Genomic DNA, 17796 nt, shown 5'->3' with positions numbered 1-17796 from the left:
ATATTGGATGTAGGACCGATATCCCATAAATTACAGGCGCCATCTTGAATTTTTCCATTGAAATCCTTCCGACATCCGATATCGGATCGAATAATGTGAAAACGGACTAAAGGTCTTCTTTTTTATGCCATACATGACAATCACGTTTCAAATATTAATTCCAAATGCGAAGATATATTATACTTATGTGACGTTGTCAGCGGCCGACCCCGTATTAATAGAGAGAGACCTTAGCCTTAATTTGATACCCTGACTGGAACTTCAGTTCGTTTTATGATGTAGAATCGGACAGTATCTAAAATGCCATATTTCTACTAGAGATACACTGTAGTTAAGCTGTTGTTCTTATACGATCACATGACTTTGTTACACGTTTTCTCCGAATCACTTCATTATCTCTCGAGTGCCTGAACAGGTGTAAATTACCTACTTCAGTGTCACCGTTAGCTGACATTGACTGGCTAATTGAAATGACGTATTTACCCTTGACTTACTTGACTTAACGTCCTATGTCCCCCAGATGGGGCAGAGGGCGTCCACAGTGCGTCGCCATCCCGAACGGTTTTGAGCTTCGCGCTTTACTTCGCTCCAGGTCATCCCTATCGCCTTCGCTTCTGCGGTGATCGTCCGCCGCCAGGACTGGCTTAGGGCGGACACGTTTTCGCTTTCCTTGGGGCTTCCAGTCTAGGGCTTGCCTCGGTATGTGGTCGGGGTCCCTTCGGAGCGTATGGCCAATCCAGTTCCATTTGCAACGATTGATCTGCTGGTCGATCGGAGTCTCACCGCAGCGTTCCCACAGATCTGCGTTGGAGATTTTCTCGAGAATGCGGCGAAGACATTTACCCTTAACTTAAACGAAATTTTATGATGAATACAACCCGTAGAAAAATCTGGAGCTAAAATCTATATTATGAATAACTACCGACTTTCAAGGAAAGAGCCTACTCCTAATGTAGTAACTTTGGGAGTTGGGAGTCATAAACGACAGTGATGGCTTACAATCAAGCTACTTTGATATTCATTGTCTTTTCATTTGGGATATTTTGAAACCGTCGGATAGATTCTACAATTTTAAAAATCCCTCTTTACCCACCCAACCTCTAATTTCTGTGTTTATTTTAACAGAGCGCAGAAATCCGTATTGCCGCCAGAAATCCAGCAGGAGCTAAAGCAGTCCCACACGTTGCGGTTACGCGGAGATGGCGGATCCGCAACGTGGATCCTGCTGTCCATGGCCATATTTTTAGGGTTCCGTAGTCAACTAGAAACCCTTATAGTTTCGCCATGTCTGTCCGTCCGTCCGTCCGCCCGCGGATAATCTCACTAACCTAATTTGGTACCAATATGTAACATATCACGCCGACAAATTCAAAGGTAAAGTGGGGAGTGTTTTTTTTTTCATTTCAACCCTAACGTGTGATATTGTTGGATAGGTATTTAAAAATAAATAGAGGTTTATGAAAATCATTTTTTGATAAACCCTACACTGAGCGCCCGACACGCTCTTGGCCGGTTTTTAGGGTTCCGTAGTCAACTAGGAACCCTCACAGTTTCGCCATGTCTGTCTGTCCGTCCGTCCGTCCGCGGATAATCTCGGTGACCGTTGACACTAGAAAGCTGAAATTTAGTACCAATATGTATATCAATCACGCCGACAAAGTGGTAAAATAAAAAGTGGAAAAAAAAGTTTTATTTGGGTACCCCCTACCCGTATAGTGGGGAGTGTTTTTTTTTTTTTCATTTCAACCCTAACGTGTGATATATTGTTAGATAGGTAATTAAAAATGAATAGGGGTTTACGAAGATCATTTTTTCGGGAATAATCGCTCCAAAAGTTAAAAAAAATGTGTCGTCGCCCCCTCTAACTTTTGAAACATAAGTTTAAAAATATGAAAAAAATCAGAAAAGTAGAACTTTATAAAGACTTTCTAGGAAAATTATTTTGAACTTGATCGGTTGAACAGTTTCTGAAAAAAATGCGGGAAACTACGGAACCCTACACTGAGCGTGGCCCAACACGCTCTTGGCCGGTTTTTTACTTATTGTGGTCGCGGCGTGCACACATCTCGTGAGGAAGCACTCAGCGAAGGATACGGGCGACCCTTTCTCAGTTGCATTTCTGCCACCATCACTACCTACCATCAGTTTTCTCTTATTAATTTTAAGGAAACATACCCAAACTACGTGACCATATTTGTGCCGTTTTTTGGCATATCCCATAACCATAACGTTCATCATCATCACTGCTGGCCACGGCTGGGCCAATATTCCACAGGTTACGTGACAAGAAATTAGACCCCTCCTCCTCCTCTGTGACCAAGCGTAGCATTTTAACGAGGGGGTCCCCCCCAAACGTGTCGCGTAGTTTGGATACGTTCCCTTAGGGACTTAATATATTTCTATCCGACTTGTTAAATAGAAATTGGGAAAGTAACAGTTGTCCATGTTTTGTTACATTTTACCTGATGCTTTATTTCGTGCATGGTATAAAATATTTTTCCCCTCACTAGCTCAGAAACACGTGTTTTGTCCTTTAATACCAGCGGGTAAAAACGCATTTTATCCACTAGTGGGTAAAGTAATTTGACCTTGAATAAAGTCAAATTAACTGCTTTAAAACTGATAAAAGTAGGTGAATCTAGTAATAAAGATGATTTACCACCTGTGGGACTACTGGAAGCAGTTGATAAACGCATTTTTAGCGTTGTAGTTTCCTCGCTATAGTGAGAGGAAAAATTTTGTGTTACACTCGGGTGCAAATGTATTTTACTTCTCGTGTGTTAAAAAACTCGCAAGTTCAGATTTCTATTCGAACCACTCGCTTCGCTCGTGGTTCAACTATAGAATCCTTTCACTTGCTCGTTTTTCAATTCCACACTCGACGTTAAAATACAACTTTGCCCCCTTGTATAACAAATAACTATTAGTTTAAGTAGGTACAGGCAAGTTCCCTATTGTTAGAAAAGCAACTTCCTACACATGTCCCTTTGTTCGATTATCAACAAGTAAATAATTATGTACATACTACTCAGCTGATATCGGACACTTATTGTTTGAGCATAAATAACTCTTGGACAACAATTTATTTACGTAATCCACATAAGAAATGGTCTATTTGCTTGACCTCCTTAAGAGGGAGATGGAGTCGAGTCCCTTTTACAATTTGGGATTTTTTTATGCGACAGAAAACAAACGAGCGGACAGGTCACCTGATGGTAAGAGATTACTGCCGCCCATGGACAATTGGACACCTGAAAGACCAGAAGCTTTGGAGGTGCGTTGTCGGCGGTTGTTAAGGTGGGTGTACGACTGTACGCTCGCTCTTTCCTTGATTTTCATTTTAGGTAAATACTGTGTGTAAATCTAATACGGGCGAACATCTCAACGGTGGTTAAAATAGGATATATTTTTTTTTATATTTAACTTTTAATCAAAATAGAAAATTAAAATTTTATTCATACAAAATAATAAAAATAAAAAGTTCTTGACAGAAACCGTTAAGTATTTGGTTTTATTGGTTTCATAACACGTATCAGAATTTAGATACAGAGAGAAAATTCAGCCAGCATTGTTGGTGCAATGCCGTACATGCAACTTTAAAATATTGTTAGCTATAAGTTGTAAATCATGTCAAGTCACTTATCAATATGCCGAGTCGCTCAGTAAACAATAATTTTTGTAAAAATATTTTCCATAATACTATTTGTATACACAAATGGTCGGCCACTGTCCGCTTAAGTTAGTATGTCCTCTTAATTAGTAATGATATAAAGTGTTTAAATATTTGCATATTTATGGATACACAACTCACCGGTTATTACATACAATCGACTGTCTTAATTACACGTTTTTAGTCGTCAATTATTAAAAAATCAGAAGCGATTTGTTGCAAGGTTTGTAGATTTTTTAATATTAGCTAAAGCAGGATTTAAGGAATACTTTACCACATGCCTTATCTAGGGCCGAACTCGTGACCGGTAATCATTTGACCCAAGAAACCGTAATTTTTAACCGCCGGCCCAAATCTCAAGAGGTTCTCAATTCGTCTGGATCCTGGAGAAATCGAGGGAAGTCCTCAAATCTGAAAGGCATACATTGGGTGATGTTTGTGTTTTTAAAAAAACATGCATTTACGTACGGAACAGTGAAATTTGGTGCAGTGAAACTGCTGATGATGGTCAGAACGGAGCTCCTCAAATCTGAACGGCACACTTATAGTGACTTTGGTATTTTTATAAGAACAGCATGCACTTACGTCCAGAACAGTCACATTTGGTGCAGTGGAACTGCTGATGAACTTTCACCAGAACCCCAACAGCGGCGGTTTTTTTTTTTAATTATCTTGCTTTGTGTTAGACACCTCTAATATTTTATTTTAATTTTTATTGTATTCATAAAAAAAATTTATTTAATATTATAATAGCAATTTTTATCTTCGTAAATTACGTAGAAACGTACTCATTAACACGCTTTTATTAGGTCGTCGTGTATGTAACTATGTATGTAATGGAATCTAAGGAAGCTAATTTAACCATCTTCCAGGAGTCGTAGCGTAATGAAAATTGGCAGCTATATGTAGTTCCGATGACAATACAATAATATGGTACAGTTGAGCTGATCTGATGATGGAGTCGGAAGATATGAACTGGAACTACATGATGGAACATCGTATCATAGCCGTTTTTGGGTTTCTTAGAAAAGTCTTGTAATGAACTTTGACTACAATTAGGTTTCAAGGTCTGATGATGAAGCCGAAAGATATGAACTGGAACTACATGATGGAACATCGTATCATAGCTGTTTTTGGGTTTCTTAGAAAAGTCTTGTAATGAACTTTGACTACGATTAGGTTTCAAGGTCTGATGATGGAGCCGGAAGATATGAACTGGAACTACATGATGGAACATCGTATCATAGCTGTTTTTGGGCTTCTTAGGAAAGTCTTGTAATGAACTTTGACTACAATTAGGTTTCAAGGTCTGATGATGGAGCCGGAAGATATGAAGCTGGAACTACATGATGGAACATCGTATCATAGCTGTTTTTGGGCTTCTTAGAAAAGTCTTGTAATGAACTTTGACTACGATTAGGTTTCAAGGTCTGATGATGGAGCCGGAAGATATGAACTGGAACTACATGATGGAACATCGTATCATAGCTGTTTTTGGGCTTCTTAGAAAAGTCTTGTAATGAACTTTGACTACGATTAGGTTTCAAGGTCTGATGATGGAGCCGGAAGATATGAACTGGAACTACATGATGGAACATCGTATCATAGCTGTTTTTGGGCTTCTTAGAAAAGTCTTGTAATGAACTATGACTACGATTAGGTTTCAAGGCCTGATGATGGTGCCGGAAGATAAAAGGAAGCATGAAAGAAAGATCAACGTAGTATTTAAAATAAGTTGGGTTAGCGTTTTCTTGTGACCTTTCAGAGCAAACAAAGGGGGGCTCGGGGGGCAAAGCCCCCCGCATAAAAGAAAGATCAACGTAGTATTTAAAATAAGTTGGGTTAAGGTTTTCTTGTGATCCTTAAGAGTAAAGAAAAGGGGGGCTCGGGGGCGAAGCCCCCGCATGAAAGAAAGATCAACGTAGTATTTAGAATAAGTTGGGTTAGCGTTTTCTTGTGACCTTTAAGAGCAAACAAAGGGGGCTCGGGGGCGAAGCCCCCGCATAAAAGAAAGATAAACGTTGTATTTAAATAAGTTGGGTTAGGTTTTCTTGTGACCTTAAGAGTAAAGAAGAGGGGGCTCGGGGGCGAAGCCCCACGCATAAAAGAAAGATCAACGTAGTATTTAAAATAAGTTGGGTTAGCGTTTTCTTGTGACCTTTAAGAGCAAACAAAGGGGGGCTCGGCAAAATAGAAAGATTAACGTAGTATTTAAAATAAGTTGGGTTAGCGTTTTCTTGTGACCTTTAAGAGCAAACAAAGGGGGCTCGGGGGCGAAGCCCCCGCATAAAAGAAAGATCAACGTAGTATTTAAAATAAGTTGGGTTAGCGTTTTCTTGTGACCTTTAAGAGCAAACAAAGGGGGGCTCGGGGGCGAAAGCCCCCGCATAAAAGAAAGATCAACGTTGTATTTAAAATAAGTTGGGTTAGCGTTTTCTTGTGACCTTTAAGAGCAAACAAAGGGGGCTCGGGGGCGAAGCCCCCGCATAAAAGAAAGATTAACGTAGTATTTAAAATAAGTTGGGTTAGCGTTTTCTTGTGACCTTTCAAGAGCAAACAAAGGGGGGCTCGGGGGCGAAGCCCCCGCATAAAAGAAAGATCAACGTTGTATTTAAAATAAGTTGGGTTAGGGTTTTCTTGTGACCTTAAGAGTAAAAAAAGGGGGCTCGGGGGCGAAGCCCCCGCATGAAAGAAAGATCAACGTAGTATTTAAAATAAGTTGGGTTAGCGTTTTCTTGTGACCTTTAAGAGCAAACAAAGGGGGGCTCGGGGGGCGAAGCCCCCCGCATAAAAGAAAGATCAACGTAGTATTTAAAATAAGTTGGGTTAGCGTTTTCTTGTGACCTTTAAGAGCAAACAAAGGGGGGCTCGGGGGGCGAAGCCCCCCGCATAAAAGAAAGATCAACGTTGTATTTAAAATAAGTTGGGATAAGGTTTTCTTGTGATCCTTAAGAGAAAAAGAAAGGGGGGCTCGGGGGGCGAAGCCCCCGCATGAAAGAAAGATCAACGTAGTATTTAGAATAAGTTGGGTTAGCGTTTTCTTGTGACCTTTAAGAGCAAACAAAGGGGGGCTCGGGGGCGAAGCCCCCCGCATGAAAGAAAGATCAACGTAGTATTTAAAATAAGTTGGGTTAGCGTTTTCTTGTGACCTTTAAGAGCAAACAAAGGGGGCTCGGGGGGCGAAACCCCCGCATAAAAGAAAGATCAACGTTGTATTTAAAATAAGTTGGGTTAGGTTTTCTTGTGACCTTAAGAGCAAAAAAGGGGGCTCGGGGGCGAAGCCCCCGCATAAAAGAAAGATCAACGTAGTATTTAAAATAAGTTGGGTTAGCGTTTTCTTGTGACCTTTAAGAGCAAACAAAGGGGGCTCGGGGGCGAAGCCCCCGCATAAAAGAAAGATTAACGTAGTATTTAAAATAAGTTGGGTTAGCGTTTTCTTGTGACCTTTAGAGCAAACAAAGGGGGGCTCGGGGGCGAAGCCCCCGCATAAAAGAAAGATCAACGTAGTATTTAAAATAAGTTGGGTTAGCGTTTTCTTGTGACCTTTCAGAGCAAACAAAGGGGGCTCGGGGGCGAAGCCCCCTCATAAAAGAAAGATCAACGTTGTATTTAAAATAAGTTGGGTTAGGTTTTCTTGTGACCCTTAAGAGCAAATAAAGGGGGCTCGGGGGAAATACGAAATGCCCCCGCATAAAGAAAGATTAACGTAGTATTTAAAATAAGTTGGGTTAGCGTTTTCTTGTGACCTTTAAGAGCAAACAAAGGGGGGCTCGGGGGCGAAGCCCCCGCATGAAAAGAAAGATCAACGTAGTATTTAAAATAAGTTGGGTTAGCGTTTTCTTGTGACCTTTAAGAGCAAACAAAGGGGGGCTCGGGGGCGAAGCCCCCGCATAAAAGAAAGATCAACGTTGTATTTAAAATAAGTTGGGTTAGGGTTTTCTTGTTACCCTTAAGAGTAACGAAAAGGGGGCTCGGGGGCGAAGCCCCCGCATAAAAGAAAGATTGACGTAGTATTTAAAATAAGTTGGGTTAGCGTTTTCTTGTGACCTTTAAGAGCAAACAAAGGGGGCTCGGGGGCGAAGCCCCCGCATAAAAGAAAGATCAACGTAGTATTTAAAATAAGTTGGGTTAGCGTTTTCTTGTGACCTTTAGAGCAAACAAAGGGGGGCTCGGGGGCGAAGCCCCCGCATAAAAGAAAGATCAACGTTGTATTTAAAATAAGTTGGGTTAGGTTTTCTTGTGACCTTTAAGAGCAAACAAAGGGGGCTCGGGGGCGAAGCCCCCGCATGAAAGAAAGATCAACGTAGTATTTAAAATAAGTTGGGTTAGGGTTTTCTTGTGACCCTTAAGAGCAAACAAAGGGGGCTCGGGGGGCGAAGCCCCCCGCATAAAAGAAAGATCAACGTTGTATTTAAAATAAGTTGGGTAATGGTTTTCCTGTGACCCTTAAGAGCAAATAAAGGGGGGCTCGGCAAAAAAGAAATACTTAAATTTTGTTTGAATTAGTTGAAATGTGACAATATTTTCTAATCGAGTCAAACAAAATCCCACTAGCTGAGAGCTTCAAAACAATGTATGGCGAAAGTATGTCTCTCTAATGTCTTCAAAAAGTCCGCGATGGCACATGTCTATATTGTCTATCTTTTACGGATAACTTACTAGGTATAAACATTTTTATGATAATACCGTAATAAGAAGGTAGCCGCTAGTTATTATTAAGTAGCAATTAGCAATAAGTACACGTTAAGCCACAAATGGCATGTAAAATCCGCCTACTTGAAATAAATTTATGTATAAATGTTAAAAGTATTTCATTATTAATGACTAAAAAGTATAAAATAAATTAATAGTTTAAAAACACTATAAAACACGCTTTTATAAATGCACGTAAAAGCCAAAAATAAATTATGGATCGTTCAAGTTGTCTCTATTTGTGAGCTGAAGTTTAAAAACTATGTGCTTTTAATTATAATATTTGATTGTAAAAGCGTGGGGCGCTGGAACAGGAAAGACTTTCTTGTAAACAAATACTAATCCGAACTTCCTGGCGAATGAAGTTGCATAAGAACATAACGTTTACATATGCCGCCTAAGGGTTACCAAAGAGAACCAAAGATATCTCGTCCACGAACAAGAACTCTGCATCCTGTCACTGTAGACACTTTCCCCTTTTGTACTTTGATTACCGGAAAAAAGCGGCGTTCTAAGTGTCGGTGACTGTCGACTCTCCTCGCTACTAGCGCATATTTTGTCTGAGTTCGACAAACTGGTACCTACTTTGAACACTGACTTTTAATTGATTTGACTGTTTAATGTAGAACCTACTAGTCATGCTGCAACTCCAGTTAGCGCGTCAATCTGTGTAACCTCCTTCCCGTAACATAGCATAATTTGATTTATCAGCAAGTTATACAAAAAGTCTTTCCTGTTCCAGCGCCCCACGCTTTTACAATCAAATATTATAATTAAAAGCACATAGTTTTTAAACTTCAGCTCACAAATAGAGACAACTTGAACGATCCATAATTTATTTTTGGCTTTTACGTGCATTTATAAAAGCGTGTTTTATAGTGTTTTTAAACTATTAATTTATTTTTATAGACGCCGGTCCAGCAAGCCAGAGACACCTCGTGGGACTACCGATACGTGTGGCACATCGTCGCGTACTCCCTGGTGCTGTATCCGGTGGGGCTGTACGGTGGATACCTGTTCCTGGTGGCAGCGAAATGGCAAACGGATATTTTTAGTAAGTTTTTTGTTAAACGCTGCTTAACGGCCCAGCCACGACGCGCGACAGCGGTGAGCGGCAGCCATACGTGCGAATGAAAAGTCCCATCGCTGTGTCTCGCTCCAATGTTTGGCCGCCGCTCACCGCTGTCGCGCTTAGACCAATGTCGTGGCCGGGCCGTAAGAGTGCTGCGACCGTGACTCAAATGCCGTTCTCAGGCATGATGTTGAGATGGAGGATCTGACCCTGGTGTAGACGCCGGTCCAGCAAGCCAAAGCACGTCCTGGGGTTTACCATAAAGTCCTAAAGCCAGAAGGAAGGAGCTTATATAACTGGTTTATCTGTGTTCCTTTCTCTCTCCCTCACTGGCGCCAAATCCAGCGGGGCTATACGGTAGATACCTGTTTTTATGCCAGCGAAGTTGAAAAGTGTTTCATTGTATTTCAAACTTCCCATATATCCTTAAAACTATGCTGGACACTACGCTAGGAAAACTAGAAACTATAATGGAATTACGTCTATGGTCGATTAGGATTCATAATAAGTGTTTTCGAATGTCTCGATATTTTCTAAGGCGTAGATAATCTGAATCTGAATCTGTAGGTATTTATTGTGTATTCTCTAGATATTCTATATTCCCTATGTAATTGTTATTATTCCACAGCCTTGCTCTTGTATATGGCATCGATTCTGGGAACCACAGCGGGTGCCCACAGGCTCTGGAGTCACCGCTCCTACAAAGCTAAATGGCCTCTACAACTCATCCTCATGATTTTCCAGACTATTGCACTTCAGGTAAGAATTATTGAATAATGTATATGAGTAACTAATGAAACTTGCTGGTGGCCTAGCGGTAAAAGCATGCGACTTTCAATCCGGAGTTCGCGGGTTCGAACCCCGGTTTGAAAACATCGTGAGGAAACCGGACTAGTTCCCAATAACGCCGTGTCTTGCGTGGGCGACGGTCGCGCGACCGTCGCGCGACCGTCGCCGTTGCGTCTCATCGCATCGTCTACTTCCATATCGATAAGGTTTGATTTCGTATGCGTCGCATCGCCGTCGCGCGATCATCGCGCGACCGTCGCCCACGCAAGCCACGGCGTAAGGCCGGGTTGGAAGGTCAGATAGCAGTCGCTTTCGTAAAACTAGTTCCTACGCCAAATCTTGGGATTAGTTGTCAAAGCGGACCTCAGGCTCCCATGTGCAGTGATAAAATGCCGGGATAACGCAAGGAGAATGATGTGTACATAAGTGAGTAATTAATGTCCCTTCCCCGGGGATTAAGCTGGTCATAGAAATTGACCATGTGATGTGATCCCCCGCAAAAAAGGTTCTAGCACTGCTTTCGTTTGTTTATAGTATACTAGCTTTTTCCCGTAGCTTCGCTCGCGTTAGAAAGAGACAAAAAGTAGCCTATGTCACTCTCCATGCCTTCAACTATCTCTACTTAAAAAATCACGTCAATTCGTAGCTCCGTTTTGCCGTGAAAGACGGACAAACAAACAGACACACACACTTTCCCGTTTATAATTATTATATATATTAATTATAGTATTACAGTATAGTATGGATTGTGGCAATCGAAATAGTACATTACGATACAAGTGCGTAGAAAAGGAAGTTCGAAACGAGTGGCGATAAATTAAAACACGACCGAAGGGAGTGTTTTAAATCGACACGAGTTACGAATTTCCTTTTTGCACGTGTATCGTACGACGTTTTTCAGTATAGATGGACCTCCGAAGTTTCGACCTGACATATAATGAACCACTTCTCGCACTAGTGCGTAAAAAAAACACCATATGTACTGAAAAATATGTATTTTTATAGAATCCCACAGAGTATATCTTATTCTATGATATGTACGTTGTTGACAGTACTCGGCGATAAACTGGGCCCGCGACCACCGCATGCACCACAAATACGTGGACACAGACGCGGACCCGCACAACGCTACCCGCGGGCTCTTCTTCTCCCACCTCGGCTGGCTCATGGTGGACAAGCACCCGGAGTTCGAGCGCAAGATCGCCGCGCTCGACGTCTCGGACCTCGAAGCTAACCCCATACTGCGCTTCCAGCAAAAGTAAACACCTTCTTATGTGTTTGTAGGTCGTAGATTTACGAGTAAGGTCAATCGGGATATTTGCGACTGCGGAAGTAAATCAAACGGAACATATTAGAACTTGCAACTTCTTCTATTTTCCCAGCATGGTCATCAAGCTCTAAAATATGGTCATTGTAGTTCTAATATATTCCGTTTAGAGATATCTTCAAACAGCAAGAGTAACACCTTCTTATAAATAAATAAATATTATATGTAGGAATTGTAGGACAATCTTACACAGATTGACTAAGCCCTACGGTAAGCTCAAGAAGGCTCGTGTTATGGGTACTCACATAACAATAGTATATATATATATACAAATACTTATACAGGGTGGTTTAGCACCATGTACCTTCCCGGGAATATAGCGTTATACAATAAGTGCAGCAGATTAGATTGGTGAAAGTTGGAATGATAAATTAAATAAAAAATAAAATTAACAAATTCGCCAACTTTTGGCCCTGGTGATAACCCTACATGCACATACCATATTGTTAGATTAAGCAAAGAGGATCGAGTATTAAAGAGAGTTACTGTCAAAGTAAAATGTGTAATCACAGTGCATATACTGCCATCTCTCGACACAGGCTTAAAACTTTTGAACCTCAGTTTTGACAATTTGGCCCATATTCTGAGCTTGATATGTTTTAAAATGTCAAATATTAATATTAGCGCCATCTAGCCGAGCGTACCCCAAAGGTGTATCGCCATCTAGCTCACCGTACCTTTTTCTGTATGGTTTTGGGGTACGTTTTTTTCTTATACTTTATCTGTCTATACGAAGTCATATAGGTCTTTGGATTAAGGGATCGCTATCGGGAAATCTCGGACATTGTTTACATTATTTCCGAGCGTTGACATTAATCCACAGATGTATGAATGACGCATGTCAAATACTTAAATGAAATAATGGCAAAAATATGATTATTAATCTTTATTACACACTTTTAACCATTTTTAACACTATTTTCACGTTAACATCCTATGGTGTTCAAATGTTCTTCCATCTTCGTAGGTAAATGCATGATGTTCCGTGACGGTGTAGCACATGATATTTAATATTGTATGTAATTAATGTTTCCCTGGATTCCGGCGACAATACCGCAGTATTTTTTCATCAAGTCTAGCTGCAGGGCCCGCGAGTTGATTTGTTGGTCATTTTGTGCTTTTTCGTGATAGCCACATTGGGATAAGTTTGTAATCTAAGTGACTAAGTATATCAGAAGCACTTAATATTTTTTTCCATGCCCAACCTGATGCGAGAGTGGATTTAGTTTGTTACTTTTGTTAATAATCAGTTACATTACAGTTCCATTGCAGTTTCACGTAGAGTAAATTTCAATAATCACGATGTTTTAACATAGGCAATTTTAGTTGAATAATTATGACATTAGGTGAAATGACAATACCTATCATTTCAAGCGTCAAACATCTTATCAATTTTCGACCACGCAAAGAGTTTCGCTAGTCATTGAAAATGTAACCTATTAATTTTGCGAACCAAATAATAGTTAAGAACTAGGTCATGCATGAAAATATGTACGCCCGGCGTTAAAAACAGTGATGTGAAAAGCGGTTATACCAATTATCACATTATATCAGTATAAAGATAAAAATAACTTTTTTCATGATGAAAGAGGTTGCGATATCATCTTTAACTGTCTACGCCTTCATGTTTATGGTTAGTAGTTAGTGGTTGTCATATCTAATGTTACTTGAACAGTTTTTTTTGTTGATATTATTAAAAATACGTATGTAACATTAAGCATTCATCTGATAATTACACAAATGGAGCCACAAAGAGAACGGTCCCTGAAAATCCTGCGACGTTTGTTACCGGTGTCGGAAACAGATCCAATATGATACGACATCAAATTAACACCAGTAAATGTTCTGTCATCTAACGATTGTTTACAAGTAAGGTCATTGACCCTGTCACCTGCTTAGGGTTTTCACCTAGTACATTTTTACAAAAATATTGGAAAGGCTATAACTTGAAAATAGTTAAAGTAAATTGTATAGTTTCTAGGGGGAAAATGTTGTCCTAAGGCTACACTATCTCCCATTTCCCGAAAGGATCGTCGTCCAATTCCACGGGGTATAGGTACATAGAAATATTACTCCATTTTTAATTGTATCAGAAGATTAGCTACTAGCACTAAGTTGCCATTATTGTATTAGGTGATTTTAATCTTACCTCTGCGAGTAATGCTGTAAAAAGTGAATTTGAAATATTTCTAGCTGAAGGTAATTTGTTACAGAAAAATACTATAATATAATGATCTCGGTAGAATTTTAGACTTGATTCTGGCTAATGAGGCTGTGGTTGAGGTAAGGGTGTCTGCCTGCGAGGGTATTGTGTCTAAAGAAGTTCATCACACCCCATTAGATATAACGATCCGAGTTAGCAACAAAAATACCTCTTCTAATACTCTACAACATGCTCACTGTGAGACTGGCTTACCACCACAAAGAAATTTTTGTAAAGCTAATTTCCCTCTTTTGTACGCTGAAATAGCTAATAATCGGTGGGAGGATACATACTCTCAGAGTGATGTTAACATTGCAGTCTCTGTTTTTTACAATGCGCTTAACGGAAATATTGCAAATGCTGTCCCTTTTAAGATATATAAAACACGTAAAACCCAATATCCTTTATGGTACTCTCCGGAAACTATTAAAATGAATACATTAAAAAATCATTATCACAAACTGTACAAACAAGGCGATCATCAAAAGAATGATCTGAATTATAGTTTATTTACGTAAGTACTATAGACGACAGACGAAACTACTATCAGAACGGGATTTCCAGATGTATAATAATCGAATCCAAATAAACATAAAGCAAAATGTTACATCGTTTTGGTCCTATATAAAAAGTAACAGAGCAAACAATGAGCAAGCTTCCTTCGGAAATCTATCTGCAACGCAAATTGCCGATGGATTTTCGAAGTATTTTGGTAGTGTGTTTCTGCCAGATTCTCCCATATTAGATGTTGATACTGCAATTCAATCCTGGGATTCATCCCACCAACTTGTATCCATTGACCGAATTAATGAAAATGATGTACGTGCAGCTATAAAACGACTGGCTCCCAAAAGAACACTAGGCCCCGATTCCATTCCGCAGTATCTCGTACGTGATTGCTGCGAAGCTTTTGTGAAGCCGTTGTTACATATTTTTAATTTAGCTTTTCCAACAAACACGTATCCATCTGTCTGGAAAATCTCAAAAGTTCTCCCAATCCACAAAAGTGGATCTAAATCTGATTTTAGCAACTATCGGCCTATTGCTGTTCTTTCTGTATTTGGTAAAATATTTGAAAGTATTATTTACGCTAAAATTTACCATCAATTAAGGGGTTGGTTTACTGACTGCCAACATGGTTTTATACCTAAAGATCCACTACTTCTAATCTTCTCAATATTGTTACATACATAGCACACCACTTAGATCAGAGAAAAGAAGTTGATGTAATATATTTAGATTTCCGTAAGGCTTTCGACAGGATCGATTGTGATATCTTGCTACAAAAAATGGCTAAGGCTGGTTTTTCCATAGGGCTGTTGAAGTTTTTTAACTATCTCTCGGAATGCAAACAATATGTCATGTACAATGCAGCAAAATCAGAGGAGTACACGGTCTCTTCTGGTATTGGTCAAGGAAGTAGTCTTGGTCCGTTATTATTTTTAATAACTATAAATGATCTTCCGGACCATATTAATCATTCATTGGTATTGATGTTTGCTGATGATGTCAAGCTCGCTTTGCCAATACATGATCAATCTGACAGCATAAAACTCCAGACGGATATAGATAGCGTTTATCAATGGGGTGTGCGTAACAGTTTACATTTAAATACGAATAAATGTGCTGTCATGACGTACTCAAAAAGACACACACCGTTGATCGTACTTACGCTTTGAATCACGAAAACCTTCAGAATGTCAAAACTATGCGTGATCTTGGCACATACTTAGCTTCTGAAATATCGTTTAGCCAAAATATAATTCAAATTTGCAGCAGGTCGAGAAAGGCCCTTGGATTTGTTGTTCGTCAATCAAAATACTTCCATAGTTATCATGTCTTCACATTATTGTATAATACATTTGTACGTAGCTTACTGGAAACAAACTGTATTGTATGGAATCCGCACGAACAAAAGTACACTCTTCTTCTCGAACAAGTACAAAAGTCATTTGTTAGGTATCTCTACTGGAAAACACTTGGGTACTATCCCTACATGTATCCGACGCCATTTGTGTTGGGAATGGTTTCCTACCAAAGTCTTGAAGTACGTAGGCAGCTTGCTGCGGTCAAATACTTTTTGAGGTTGATACGTGGATCAATATATAATCCGTTGTTACTAAATTATGTTTATTTTAAGGTACCATCATCATTTGTTAGAACCACTCTCAGACCTCGCATTACACCTCTGTTCATAATACCCAGGACCAGTACAATGACACTAGTGACTACTCCTCTATATGTTGCACTTAATCATATTAATAACATAATTTTACATAATCCCACTCTTGACATTTTCTCGCAGACAGAGCCTAAGGTCCTAGCCACTGCAGCCCGTTATCTCGAGTCCATATCCACTCCCACGTCTATTAATATTAATTGATTTTAGTTGTAAGCTTATTTGTTAGTTTTAAGTGTTTGTAACCCATAACTTGCATGCCTGGATTCTCTGTAAATGTAAGTAATAAAGAGAATAACATCCAAGACTCAGGCACAAATAAATGCACTTTCCGAAATTCAAACCCGGGGCTAAGCAAGCAGTCGCTATGCGCTAGGCCAGACCGGTCGTCATTACGAATGATATTTCGTACATAATTCAGAAAATCTTATTTACAAGCCATGGATTTGAACACGTGACCTCAGATAAGAAAGTCGGGAAAAATGTGACAATAGGCAACTTGACTGTATTTAAAATAAAATATGTTATACCATGCACGAAATAAAGCATCAGATAATTATAAGAAAAACAGGGACAGAAGTTATTTTTAACTGCAATTTATATTTTATAAATCAGATAGAAATATATAAAGTAAATCAGTTGACCGTGACGTCACTCAATTCGATTTCATATTAATTCCATAGCAAGTCGTTCAAAATCGTTTTGACAGTTCTTAAAAAGAAGCTGATTTGACTGGGAGGAAAGTAGCTTATTCACAATATATCGATAGAGTCATATTACCCAAATATTGATTGGTTTAAGTAAATAGGTATCATTGAATAATTACCCAAGTCTTTTTTTTTTCAGATATTACGTCATCCTCGCAACGATTAGCATCGTCCTACCCATCGTTGTCCCGGTTTACTTCTGGGACGAGACTTGGACAAACGCTTTCTTCGTGACGATGTGGTTCCACCACTTTTGCACATACAACGCTATTGCCCTAGTCAACTCTGCCCTCCATAAGTGGGGGTATAAGCCCTACGACAAACACATGCTTGCAACAGATACGTCTAAAGTTTGTCTAGTTCTGCTAGGGGAAAGCTTTCATAATTACCACCACGCTTTTCCCTGGGATTACAAAGCCGCGGAATTCGGCGGCCCTATGTTTAATTTCAGTAGTATGTTTATAGAATTCTTTGCGAAGATTGGCTGGGCCTACGACTTAAAGACAGTCTCGAATGACGTCATTCAGAAGCGAGTCACCCGAACGGGAGACGGTTCCCACCATATATGGGGGTGGGGCGACAAAGACCTGCTTAAAGAAGATGTCGATGCAGCGATTAGAATTAACCCTAAAGATGAATAAATAAAATTAATATTCTGATAATGACAAAATAACTGGCTTCTGTAGAGGAAGCTGGTTAATGATTGGTTATGTAGAAATGTCTTTTTAACCCCCGACGCAAAAACGACGGGGTGTTATAAGTTTGACGTGTCTGTCTGTCTGTCTCTGTGTGTGTGTGTGTGTGTGTCTGTCTGTGGCATCTTAGCTCCCGAACGGGTGAACAGATTTAGATTTAGTTTTTATTGTCTGAAAGCTGAATTAGTCGGGAGTGTTTTTAGCCATGTTTCATGAAAATCGGTCTACTATGTTGCGGTCCGATTTTTCAAAATTTTAATTATGTAGTTAGATTATTCTTAAAAAAAAATATGTAGAAAAATAAGGACATTATTAGTTATACTTTTCATGATGCACTACCCAACTAGACTCATTTCATTTATGTATCACCCTTATTCGATTTACTCACCATTTGTATTGTAGTGTATACTATGTATAGTTATGTACGTAGCTGATAAGTTATATATAAGGACCAATTACTCA

The 17796-nt window shown here is 39.6% G+C and overlaps 1 protein-coding gene across 1 annotated transcript; it reads left to right on the top strand.

Moving 5' to 3' along the window:
• The first annotated feature begins 520 nt into the window (after positions 1–520).
• LOC125229098 (acyl-CoA Delta-9 desaturase-like) lies at positions 521–17485 on the top strand. The gene is made up of 5 exons (XM_048133877.1): positions 521–541; positions 9272–9416; positions 10063–10193; positions 11276–11481; positions 16779–17485. Exons 1-5 carry the CDS (start codon positions 521–523, stop codon positions 17278–17280), a joined length of 1005 nt encoding a protein of 334 aa, XP_047989834.1. The 3' UTR covers positions 17281–17485.
• The last annotated feature ends 311 nt before the right edge of the window (positions 17486–17796 follow it).

Source organism: Leguminivora glycinivorella, chromosome 8, assembly GCF_023078275.1.
Source record: "Leguminivora glycinivorella isolate SPB_JAAS2020 chromosome 8, LegGlyc_1.1, whole genome shotgun sequence".
Taxonomy (NCBI): Eukaryota; Metazoa; Arthropoda; class Insecta; order Lepidoptera; family Tortricidae; genus Leguminivora; species Leguminivora glycinivorella.
This window is presented reverse-complemented; position numbering and strand designations above follow the sequence as displayed.